The 13,473-nt window shown below is 35.1% G+C and overlaps 1 protein-coding gene and 1 non-coding gene across 3 annotated transcripts; one reads left to right on the top strand and one right to left on the bottom strand.

Moving 5' to 3' along the window:
• Positions 1–905: 905 nt before the first annotated feature.
• TRNAE-CUC lies at positions 906–978 on the top strand. The gene has a single exon. It is a non-coding gene; the product is annotated as a tRNA-Glu (tRNA).
• Positions 979–10,720: 9,742 nt separating this feature from the next.
• Positions 10,721–12,927, bottom strand: LOC110107180 (E3 ubiquitin-protein ligase SIRP1). 2 transcript variants are annotated; one of them, XM_020837367.2, is made up of 2 exons: positions 12,771–12,927; positions 10,721–12,271 (listed from the first exon to the last, which is right to left on the bottom strand). In XM_020837367.2, the coding sequence occupies exon 2, from the start codon at positions 12,238–12,240 to the stop codon at positions 11,206–11,208; it is 1,035 nt and encodes a 344-aa protein (XP_020693026.1). In that variant the 5' UTR covers positions 12,241–12,271; positions 12,771–12,927; the 3' UTR covers positions 10,721–11,205. The 2 variants fall into 2 exon arrangements, with proteins under 2 accessions (XP_020693026.1, XP_020693027.1); XM_020837368.2 differs by having other exon boundaries at positions 10,721–12,298; positions 12,771–12,916.
• Between the last annotated feature and the right edge of the window lie 546 nt (positions 12,928–13,473).

The following is a 13,473-nucleotide window of genomic DNA, read 5'->3' as shown; positions in this document are numbered from 1 at the left end:
CGGCATTAGATTGCATTCTAGCAGAAACTCCGACGTCAGTAAGCTGCCATGTAAAAGTTCGGCGGTGGTCGAGGAGGAGTATCTTCTTTGCTTTATTCTCTTCTTTTCTTGCTTGAGCCTCCTTCTTCTCACCCTTTGGGGTTCCCCTTCTATGTGAAATGAGAGGTCTATTTATAGTTTTCTGAGAGTAGCATAATCAATAAATAGGAGGAAGATCAGGGGTAAATTGGGAGTCGTTTGAATGATGACTGATGTTGAATCCCTCTGATCATGGACCGTATATTGAAGATTTGAATGTCTTAATGATATCAAAATTGAGCGATCTAGGGCTCATTGGATTTGTCTCATCGAGCCGCTCGATTCCACTATAAGCATGACACGTTTGGATAGTATTTGATAATCCAAATTATTGTTTGAACATTCCAAAAGTGCTTCGGTCCTTCGATTTGGACTTATTTGGGCTCATATTGAGTCAAATTTTGTGTCGTTGTGTTCGTATTTCTGAGACGTTCAATTCGACTGTAAGTTTGCTGTAATCGAAGTTCGGATGGTCTCTGAATTAACCTTTGAAGTTTTCCAAATGATTTTTGTCTCGAGATTTGTGCCCGATCAAGATAATTTTTTGATGATGTATCAATTCTAATTATTTAAATTAAAATTTTTATAATATTTACATAATTTAAATAATATTTATAATGATTTTACATAATTTTTTATCAATTAATTTTAATATAAATATATTATATAAGTATAGTTATAATATAATTTATATTATATAAAGTTTGATAAATCATGTAAATTTCAGAAATACGTGTTATTCACAAATTAATACAAAATGTAAGAATAGTGTTGTGCCTAGAAAAATAATTATATTTATAACTTTATACAAACCTAGAGAACAGAAATCCGTTGTAGTCTAGTTGGTTAGGATACTCGGCTCTCACCCGAGAGACCCGGGTTCGAGTCCCGGCAACGGAAATCTTTTTTGGCCTAATGCGATTAGATATTTTTTAAAAATAATAGAAAATGCAAATTAGACACTCGTAATATTTAAGAGCCCCTTGCATACCATTTAGAAGAAATATTTTTCTCATAATTATTTAATAACTATCTTAAGAAAAAAAAAGTTGCAGCCGCTTTAGGTAGGTGTGGTTGTTATAAAATTTTATTTTATTTTTTAAAATTTGGCAATAGCTTAGCAGATATTGTAAAGAGTAGTTTAAAGTAGTTTCATATCATAGAAAAAGTTGCAGCCAGCTTCAAAGACCTGAAGGCCGGTCTTTGGTCTTTGGCCTTTGTACGTTATAGTTTTTTTTTTTTTCTTAAAGAAATCAGGCGATAGCTTCCTTACAGCTATCATATAACGTGTCTTATTATTAAAAGTTGCTTCACATTTTTTTTAAATAACGAAATAATAATAATTAAATTGCAGCTTAATGAAACTTTGATGGTGATTTTAAATGCAAAATAATAAAACAATTGTTGCAAATAGGAGAGATTATTACGTGCGGAGATCGGCCACGGAGAACCGTTCGGTTATGTTTCTGTGAATAGTAAAAGCATAATGTCGAACTGTAAAAGCATAGTTAAGAACAATAACTACGCTTTTATTGTTCATATAGACAACATAACGGTTCTTTCTCTGCACGTAATAATTTCTCCCCAAATAGACCATTCAACTTACTTTGAGGTTTCCGTACTCTCTTGCATTACCTAAGTTATCTTAAGGTTTTGTTTGGACAGTTTTTTTATTGATTTTTAAAGTAATTTTCTAATACAAAAAATTCTAGTTAAAAAAAATTTGTACAAAAAATCTGCTTTATAAAATAATAAAAAGGTTGACCAAAACAAAGCAAAAATCTAATTACTTTTTTATTTTTTCCATTCTTCTCGCATCACCTTCATATCCCTATAACTTGTTTATCCAATTTGCTTCAATATATAATATATCCAAATCACAAATATACTTTCTAAATGTAAATTTATCAAGCTTTTAATGTATATATGAAAATAATATGTCAAACATGGCTCTCGATGCATTTTTTTAAATTACTTTTGATGCAATCTTAGAATTAATTTTTTTTTGGAATTGACTTCAAAACCATTCAAACGTTGATTTCAACAAATTGATAAATGAACTAAATATCTTAATGAGATGAATCCAACGTAATCAAAATCATTATTTTGAAACTAAATAAGCCAAAAGTTAAGAACTTGAAATATAATTGAGCCTAAGATCACTCAATTATGAGAACATTGATTAAGTTATATTAGACAATCAATATGAGTTATTTAAAGAAGTATTTTTTTAAGATTTTGATTAAATTACTAATGCACTACTCTAAAAATTTATAAATGGACCCTCTTTTTTTTTTTTTCCAAATGAAGGGGAGTTTAAGGATTAAACTTGTTGCGGGCTAGGATATTCACAGCGGTAGAGTGAGTAAATTTTTTGTTTTAAAAATGCACAGATATCCAGCACACAAATAGAAAGAGAGAAATAAAACACCAATCTTTTTAACGTGGAAAGCCCAAAGAGAGAAAAACTACGGGTTTTGCCCAGACGAAAAGATTTCACTAAATTTGAGTGAATTATAAATATTGACCTATCCCTTGCCTTAGGAGCGGTCAAATAGCAGTAGTTTGGATAGTTAGGCTAATATTTCACGACTATCAGGCGGAAGTCCGATAACTTCAGGGCAGAAGTTCAGATGATGAGGAATGATCCGACAAAGGTCGGGTGAAAAGTTCGACAATGCTCGGCTGCTAGGTGGAAGTTTGGAGTCACTCGACGGTGATCCGATGAAGGTAGGGCCGAAGTCTAGAGGCGATCGACGGTCGGGTGGAGGTTCAATGACGGTCGACAGCCAGGCGGTGGTCCGACGATGGTTGGGCTGAAGTCCGGTGGCTGTTGGAGGCAAGACGGTGGTCTGACAGTGGTCGGGCTAAAGTCCGACGGCGATCAGCAGTAGGGCGGTGGTCCGACGATGGTCAAGTTGAAGTCTGATGACGGTCATCAGCTGGGCAGTGGTACTGGATCTTTTGAAGCTTCATATGTAATATCAGTTTTTGCTCCAGGTTCGTTCGGACGAAGTCGGATCGTCCGGGACGATCGGTACAGGTTGTGCAGAGAAAATCATACTTATGCCTCCCTTTGGCTGTATGGTTCGTCTGGACGAAATCAGGATCGTCTGGACGAAAATAAGTCAGAGTTCCGAACCAAATTCCAAAGCTAGATCCTGGTTAGTGCAGCTCCGTCGCGATCCAGCGCGGGCGGGATCCGTCTCGTCTCGGGTCGGGTCGTGACATCATAGCTCTCTCCAATCTCTAGCCAAAGGTCCCACTCATGTAGAGAGTGGTGTTCTATTTATAGATTTTCATGGGTGGCAGACCCCATAAATATAGAGAAGATCATAGGTAGGTTTGGAGAGCTCCATCAGATGATCCGTATTGATTCCCTCGACCATAGAGCGTTTATGGAACATTTGAATGTCTTAATGATATCATAATTTGATGATCTTGGGCTCGTTAGATTCATCTCGTCGAGTAGCTCGATTCAACTATAAGCATGTCACGTTTGGAAACAATTTGGTAATCCAAATTGTAATTTGAACCTTCCTAAAGCGCTTCGAGTCTTTGATTTGGACCCATTTGAGCTTGGATTGTGTTGAATTTGGTGTCGTTGGGTTCGTATTTTTGATACGATCAGTCTGACTATAAGTTTGCTGAAATCAGAGTTCAGATGATCCCAATTTTAATTTCAGAAGTTTTCAACTTGATTTTGCCTCGAGATTCGTTGTGGATCAAGAATATTTTTTGGTGACATATCAAAACTTTTACTTGAAATTGGAGAGTACTCAAAGATCTGAAAAACTCTAGAGCTTCACTTGACATTTGAGCATTATGATCACTTCTCGTCATTAAAATGAGTGCCCCAATGAGAGGAATTCAACGAACTCGGGATCACACAATTTTAGGGTCATTAATACACTAAAATGCTAAAAGTATTAAGAAATTAATACAGGATGTCCGTGATGTATTTTATAGATTTTGATAGAATACTAAAAATATCACTAAGTAAATTACAAATAAATTCACATTTTTTACATGAAAAAGGCTTGTGGCTAAGACCTTGATTTGAAATGAGAGAGAGAGAAAAAAGATTTGAAGACTTATAGAGCTCCATCTAACATTCGATACTGACAATCAATGCGAGCAACCGTCATCACTTGACTTTTATTGCCTTATCGCCATCATCCAATCACAAACTCTCAACTACAATCTCCTAATCACAATATTATAATATCTTGAACACTATCATCTGACTACAATCTCATTCTAACTTCGTCATGTGCCAAAACAGATCTCATAAAGACAATTTCAATGCTTCAAGATTTCTCCAACTTCTTCGATGGAATTCATCGGCAAGTGTTCATGTTTTCTATAATGTAACAATGCCTTCCCCAATTATGTGAAAATGCATCATTTAAGGACTATTAAGTTCAGGCTTAAGTCAGCCTAAGCTCAAACTTACCAGACAGGATTTTGCCTCTCTTTCCTCTTCCCTGTTATTCGTCAGATAACACATCAGATAAAAGGAGTAGCTTAAAAAAAAAACTAAAATCAAATTTGGAAAATAAATCAATCCCATGACTTAAATTTCTTCACTAAAATCAAATTTGATACTTAAATTTATGTATGTTAAATAATTTTTGTATGATATTTTATTCAATTTTTAGTTATTCATCCTATTTAATCGAAGAATAAAATTCTTAATTTCGTAACATTAAATTTGAAAATTTATTCAATCATAGGTAAAATGATTTCATTTAAAATTTAAAGCAATAGGCTTATATTTATAACTGTTGCGGACTGCTAAATTGTTTTTCTTTCTTACCAATGCACGAATATCCAATACACAAATAGATAGTTGAGAAAGCAAGGGAACATAAGAAAATTTTTTACGTAAAAAACTCAAAAAGGGATAAAATCAAGAGGGATTGCCCATGTGAGAAAATTACAAAAGTTGATCTATCACTTAACTTGGAGATGGTTAAATTACAATAGTTGAAAGGTTGGTTTAACTTCGTATGCGTACTCAAGAGTTTAAAATGACCATTGTCAGATGATGGAGGCCAAAACTTTGATAGCAATGGCCGGGAGATTGGAGGTCTGATGGATGTCCAACAGTGGTTAGCGATAGGGCAAAGGTTTGGCAGCGGTTGATTGGAGGTCTGATGGATGTCGGCAATCGGGCAGAGGTTGGTGATATAGTAGATGTCCAACAGTGGTTAGCGACCCGATTGAGGTCCGACGGCGATCGTACGCTCAGGCGAAGGTCCGATGATGGTTGGTTGAAGGAAGTTCGTGTGTAGTGGAGTTTTAAGAGCCTCAGAGCTATCCTCAATATCCAACCAAAGATCCCTCTCATGTAGAATGTGATATATTTATAAATTTGAGAACGACACAATTTGCAAATAAGGAGAAGATCCAGAGCAAAATTCGAAGTACTCCATCAGACGACCCATATTTTAAATCATGCATTCATTCAATATTTAATTGCCATAATGATTTCGAAATTAAGAGAACTTGGGCTTCTTGGATTCATCTTGTCGAGCTGCTCAATTTGACTGTAATCATATCATATTTGAATATCATTTGATCATCTAATTAATACCTTTAAGCTTCCAAATATATTTTGGTCCTTTGATTTGAACCCATTTGGGTTCATATTGGACGAATTTTGATATCATTAGGTTCATCTCATTAAGATGTTCAATTTAATTATAAGTTTGCTTAAGTCGAAGTTTGGATAGCCCCAAACTTAATTTCTGATATTTTCAATTCAGAGATGCTTCCAGATACGTATCCGATTAAAGCAATTTAATAATAATAATAATAATAATAATAATAATAATAATAATAATAATAATAATAATAATAATAATAATAATAAAAGAGCTAAAAAATCATATCATTTGAGTAAACATCACAAAAAATTTATTTAAAAAAACATACAGAAAAGTCGCCACTTGTTAAAAAGCATGCCTGTCACAAGGGCTTTTCACAACCACTAGAATGAGATAAGCACCACTAATCAAGCCACAGAAGAGCCAATAAACAAGCTGGGAAAGGATACTGACTTTTTTTTTTTTTAAATATTTAAATCAATTAAAACAAATTCATATAAACTCTCAACCAACATATCAAGACAAGTATAAATATACTAACATGATTAGCATCACCAATATGACAAAAAAAATCTCAAACATTACACATCTTGATCGATTAATGAGAGCATTATCTATCAACTAAGATATTTTATATTCAAAACTTTTTTTTTTTAATTTTATTTTATATTCAAAACTTAAATCCAAACAACAAAGAATCTCAGAGCCATCAAAATCACTGAACAGTCCACCCCCAAAATCACAAAAACTCATGCACCAAAACTTATAATAATATCTAAAATTAATTTGTTTCAATTTTAAATTTTAAATCATAAAAATTTTCAAATCAAAGTATATCAAATAAAATTTTAACTTGATCAAATCTATTCAATTTTCAATAACTTTTATTTTCTTTAATTTAAATACAATATAGTAATAAATTCTAACTACATTAATCAATCGAGTCTAATATTAAGAAAGTAAGAAAGAATTTACAATCTTAACTTTCATTTGTGACAGTTTTCTCATTGCTTTATAAAATAACTTTTTAATACAAATTTATTAAACTAGAAATCTCAGCATTAAAAAACTGCTTTTGACTTATTGGTACGATCAAAAGAACAATGAAAGACCATTGGTGTTGGTGCTTACGTTAAACAGTCAAGAATCTGCCTTAGAAAATATGAAAGAATATTACAAACTTTGAGAATAATCTAATATTGTGTAGGTGTTAAGACAATCAATAGCGAAGTTGGAGATAATTGAAGTCAACCTCTACAAATAATCCTTTACTACCACGATATCCTTTTCTTGGAAATGCTTATCCAAAGATTGTGAACTCCATACTCAAGTAGCGTGGGAGAAGCGGCAGCTCAACAGTCAGCAAAAAATTAGGCAACCTCTAGCCTGCATTAGAGCGCTCAAAAGTTGGATGCATGGGAAGGGGGCCCAAAGGCCCACAAGTTCAGGTTTTGCGGATTTTAAAGATATAGGTGCTATTTGATTTGAAGATAAGAAATAAAGTATATTTAAATTATTTTGAGTTATTTGAATGAGTGTAAAATAAATACGAGTGATAACATTTTTTTTTTGTTTGACTTTGTTGAAAGTAAAGTGAGTGTAAAGTATTTCAAATGCATGGGATTTTGAAAATATTATTGTTTGATTGGATGAAAATGAAATGCAAAGTAAAGCAAATGTAGTGTAAACCATTTTAGTTCATTTTTGAGGTAAACTAAACTCGCTTAGTTTTGAGTGAGAACCGGTAACACCGTAAGCAAGCTTGTTTGACTGCCACCATCACTGATCGCCGGCTAACAGCCACCGTTGCCACCATCCAAAGCCATCACCGACTACCAATCACCACCACCATCTTTGGAGTTAACACTACATTTATTTTACTTCAAATAATAATAAAAAATCATCAACATTTACTTTACACTTATTCAAATAACTCTAAAGAATTACTTTTATATTGCATTCTTTTTTTAGCCAACCAAACAACCTCATATGAATGCAGTACAAAGTCCAAAGATGGTGACCAACGGCTGGTGATAGGGCGGTGGTGATCGGCGACAACTGATAGTAGTGGCGGCGGTAGCAACAACGACGGCTAGAACTGGGTGGTGGTCGACGGCAATGGCCGGTAATAGCGGTTGCTAGCGATGGGAAGTAACAATGGAGATGATTTTACTGTATATTTGAAAGTCGCATAAATTGGAAGAATTCCAAATATACCTAAATTAAACTAGATAGTGAATTCCAAATTCACCAAGATTTTAAACTATATGTGTTTTACTTCAAACCAAATTTGTATTTGGAATACTTTGCACCCATTTTATGTGCATGCAAGTATTTCCAAGGTAGGCTATAAATGCAAGGTATTTCCAAATATTAAATGCACTTGATTTAATTAAGTGTGGTAAAAATAAGATCAACAGAACGAGCTATGCTAATTCAAGCACATAAAGGACTCAATATAACCCAAATACCCAATGAATCACATGATAATGACTCACACAACTCATATGACTAATAACCTAACATAGGAGGTCAAAATACAATAAATAACTCATAACCCAAAGCACAAGGGGTCATATATATATATATATATATATATGACAATCTATATAATGTTTACGATGTTACTCTCAGGTATAAAGGTTTGACTAGGTTTCATGTGGAAAAGAATATCCATCATAATAAGCCATTCCGATTAGCTACGGGCGCCCACTACGAGCAGACATATTGAAAGTATCAAAATGGAAAGATTTGAAGAAAAAGCTTTCGAAGAAAATTCTTGAAAAAGCATTCTTTTGGAAAAGCTGATGAAAGTTAACTACTTGTACGTAAGATTTGGATGTAAAATGGTTAAATTATGATCAAAATACTGAGAGCAACAAATGAGGATAGAATATAAAGTGACAAAAAAGGTTCAGATTTGAAATATACATTTGCTCTACTATAAAAATACAATGATGTGTAAACCAAAATTTTAAGATCGAGTACATTACATGACCTAATAAAGTGAAGATCTAGAGTTTCTCACTTAATTTTAACAATACTACGATACACAAATGATAACAACAATGGCAAGTGTTGGGATTTCTTGAGGGGAGCTACTTGTTCTTCTTGGTTTGAGAGAGAGAGAGAGAGAGGGAGGGGGAGGGTGACGCCGGAGCTGAGCTGATTTATCCGATTAAACTTCAGTCTAGTTTTATTTCTTTTGGTAGCGTATATGGCTACATAGAATTAGCGCTCTCTTGTTTTGAGTGTAGCCTATTATGGGTTACCTTTGTCTATAAATAGGAGCCTTTACTTGTAATAGAGATAGATTTTGATATGAATAAAATTTGAGTTTATCTCATGTGTTTCCTGTATCCTAAGAGTGATTCTTAGGTGGTGGATCTTTCCTCCAAGAAGTTCTTGGAGCGGTGTCCGGCGACCGTCACCGGATCCTCGACGTGTATTCATCGAGCCCCCTACCTGGCCGGTGTCAGAGGGAGAACAAAAACTGATTTTTTTTTTCTGGCTTGGAATGTAAAAGCCTATTACAACATCCATGGTAATAGATTTCTTACTCGAGCTATGTTTAAGTACACAACTATCATAAACTTATTTGAACAATAACAAGCATAATGAAAGAAAAGTGATGCTAGCTCAAGGAATGTTAACCAATAAAGATGCCTGACCATAATAAGTAAGAAAGAAAAGTACAAACTTAGAGAATGATCTAACCTTGTGTAGGTGTTAAACACAACCAGAAATGGAGTTGTGGATAACTGAAGGCGGCATCTAAGAACAGCTATTGTCGCAATAATCTCCTTATTTTTCGGAAGTCCTTCAATATTAATGCTTCATTTGGTTATCCGGTACTTTTGTAAAAAGTAGTTGTAAGAAACATCATTTCAGAGAAAGAAAATTTTCAAGGGAGAAGCATATATAAAAAGCTTTATTAAAACATCAGAAAAATTAAAAAAAATGGTGTTATTGGGAATGTGGTTTGAGGAACCAAATAGTAAAGAAGAAATAAATTTATCATTTTAAAAAGGAATAAGCACAAAAAACTTCCAATCAAACTAGGCCTAAATTCAGACACTCAAAAAGTCCTTCACTTGAAGTGAAAAGCAAATAAAGAAGAGTATTTCACACAACAGAAACAAATTTCATTCAACATTCATTATATATATTTACCATGGAATAAATATATAAAAATGTAATATATATATAAATGTACATGATTTAGTGGGGTTTGAAGACTTGGTGAGAATTTTTTAAGTTTTTTTTTTTTAATACCTAAGTGCATGAATGCATTTTTGAACGGAAGGCAATAAATGCAAAGTATTTCTAAGGTCAATATTATCTTTTATTTACACAAGAGAGAGATAAAGTTGGGTGAATAGGCAGTAGAAAATGATACAATACCAAAGGATGAATTGGCAGCCAAATAATGCGGTGGTAGTCAAAGAACTGGCCCAAAAGTTCAAGGGAAAAAGCTGGGCTAACTCAAGCACATGCAAGACCAAATACAAGGCAATGTAACACATAATCAGGACTCATATAACTCACATAATCAGGACAGTGACCCAACATACTGGATGTTAAATATGTAAAAGAACTCGTGACCCAAAACACAAGAGACAATATGAGCAAGACTCTAAAGAAAAGTACATGATGGAGATCCGTATTTTGGATTCTAACAACTTATCAAAGAATATTCTACGTAAAAAAAAAAAAAAAAAAAGACACAATTCCTGTCCATCTGTTCCTTGCAAAAAAATTAGAGCAGTGGGCATACTGTGCCCTTAAAAAATTTAAGCATATCTGCAAGGTCTTGCTATGCAGTAGAGGATATTCCAACATAGATTCTCAAGATGTTAGTACACTTTAGTCGTGATCATTTCAAAGTTTCTGCAATTGGCAAGTAAAAAATGCAAAAAACACATTTCAACTGGTAATTAAAGAAAGTTCAGTCTAATGGCTAAAAATCACATATCTGTAACATAATATCTGCCAAGAGCCACTAAGTCTCTACAGTTCTAACCATAAAATCAACATGAAAGATGTTTAATAGAAAAATGATATTCCTATAAAGTTTTTCTACATTATAAAGCAACACATACAAGACAGGCCATAAGTAATAGGAAGCATAATCCAAATCAACAAACAGAAAGAGCCATCTCAGCATATGTTGATAATTGATCCTCATTCAAACTGCTTACCAGACTTAAGTGCAAAGTCGAACCACTATGAAGAAACGAAGTGCAAACATAACGAGAAAGCTCACATCAATTCAGCAAAGCCCGGTTGGCTCCACATGGATTGAAGGCAGGAAATTCTGAAATACTTAACAAAATGTGCTCTCTGGTTCTGCAGTCCGCACTACCATAATAAAAGGTATGGAATTACAAGACTATGTACATAAGGCCGGAAAAGCTTAGCATAAAGTAAACATCTACAGGAGTTTTGTGATTAGATGCTGAGAATGAGTGCAGCTCAGTCAAGAAAGCTTTTTCATTACCATGAAAACAGAATATTAAAACGTTCCACTGAAGGTCCTAGGAGGAGTCCTAGATCTATCCCTCCTTCCTCTTATACCATCATCACTACTAACTCCCCTCTCCCTACTCTCAACAATTGACCCACTTGAATCCTTTGACTCATCAGCAGGCAACTGAAACCTGCATACCGGGCAAGAACTATGGAGCTCCAGCCATGGAAAAATACAATCTTTATGAAACTTATGGTTACATGGCATTTCTTTAGCTTGCATTCCAACTTCTAGATCCTCCAAACAGACCGGACAGTTTATATTCTCCTGAAGTTTCACAGTTGGCAACGCATCTACAGCCTCTTTCTGTGCAGGTGGCGTGCCATAGCAGTTGGGATCATTCTCAGCCAAATGCTGGAATAGCATTTCAAGTCCGGGTCCAACAAAGTAATCTCCAATGGAGGCACCAATGGTAGTACTATCTGACTCTTGATTTGGGTTCTGATCAGTATCAAAGGATCCTTCAAGGATAACAGCCTCATTAAAAGAATTAATCAGAACCAGGCTGTCGCTTTCCCTTTCCCTCTCCACCTCCCTTTCCATCTCAGGTTCATCAGATTCCGACCTAAAATCATCTCGGAGGCTACGAAGCAGTTGATGTATGGCTGAATTCTGCCTCCTCCTCTGCAAAATAGACTCCAGTTCATTCTCAGCATCCGAATCCTCATCATCCTCATCCATCCTAGTTCTCCAGACATCCTCATCTGTCTCCCGCCGTCGCCTCCACAGAATGGATTCTAGCTCACGCTCCAGATCAGAGTCATCATCATCTTCTATTCTTGAAAATCTCCGGCTCCGAGACCGGCGAGACGGATTACCCATCATATCCATCATTACTGAAGCCCATGAAGAGACGGCTCGCTCGGATCCAACATCTTCGGATTCGGCCGCCTCCCTTCCGGCTATTTCTTCCACAAATCCACAATCGCAAAAAGGGCACTTAAGCTCAGTTTCCAAGAGTGGGTTCACTCTTTGCCGACACATGTGGCACCAGTGGCTAGTAGTCATAGCATCAGCCATCGCCCAATCTCCACTTTAGCCTCTCGTTCAACTGCAGTAACGAAGTTGTGAGAAGAACCTAACATAACAGAGAACGCAAAACCTAAAAATCCATTTCAAATAGTAGGAAGCAAGGCATACAAAAAATAGATCTAATCAAAATCCAGGTCACGGCTGAAAAAAATTCTCATAACGGGCACAACTCCAAAGCAAGAAACCTTGTCTGAAAAAGCACATCCTAAAAGGAAGAAACCCAAGAAAGAGTATTATCTAAAGAGATTCGAAACAACCCTAAGCAAGAAGCGAAGAAGACATCCCTCCTATATGGAAAACTAAAATTCGATCAAAAATGGGTGAAATTACAACACCATGACCCAATTTCCCAAAAAAAAAAAAAAACACCATGACCTCGAAGGTCGGAAAAGCATCATAAAAGGCAAAAAAATCCAAGCCCCTTACGAAAACCTAGAGAAATCTCTAATAAAATTGGCAGATTGAGAACAGAACTGTATAATCAATCAAAATCGAGAGGACGGAGAAGAAGAGATTACCTTGTTAAACGATCTGGTGGATAACAGCCTGACCGAGTCAGCTCTTCGAAACGCAGAAGTGGGCGAGTGGAAATTGCAAGGAAATAAATAGCTGGACTAAACGTTTTTCTTCAATTTGACGCTTCAATAGGCTTTTATTTCTGATGATAATTGCTCAAATGTGAAATATCTTTCTATCACTGTTTGCACTTTTTATTATAGTTATTTCCGAAAACATAACCATTATAAACTAAGGAGGGCATTTTAAGGAAAAATTATTAGTGCGGATTTAGATTCGTCTAGAGACCAATAAAAATACGTCACGTACTTAAAAAATGTACTGTGCTCGGTACTACTCGGTATTGCTCGGTACCGAATGTTGAATCGGACGGTTCTCCCATCCGGTGTCCACACAGAATAATCGCTCTCCATTTTAAGGCCACACTTGTTTTTTTGTTTTTTATTTATATTTTGATGGACACAACAATAAAATTGATATCTTAAAAATATCATATTTTGTTTATTTATGAGTTGTTATGATGATTGCTATGATGATAGTGTCTAGGGCAATGTTGGCACTCAACAAAATAATAATGACGACCGGACACGTTGGGGAGGGGGTTGGGGTGTCAATAATGACTAGGGTTAAAAATTGACATGACCCGGAAACTTGACATGAACACGACTTAAAATTTTCGGGTTAGGGTTAACTTGTTTGAAAAAT

Source organism: Dendrobium catenatum, unplaced genomic scaffold (assembly GCF_001605985.2).
Source record: "Dendrobium catenatum unplaced genomic scaffold, ASM160598v2 fragScaff_scaffold_1189, whole genome shotgun sequence".
In the NCBI taxonomy this organism is placed as follows: domain Eukaryota; kingdom Viridiplantae; phylum Streptophyta; class Magnoliopsida; order Asparagales; family Orchidaceae; genus Dendrobium; species Dendrobium catenatum.
Note: the sequence above shows the minus strand (reverse complement) of the source record. Positions and strands in the feature narration are given on the sequence as shown.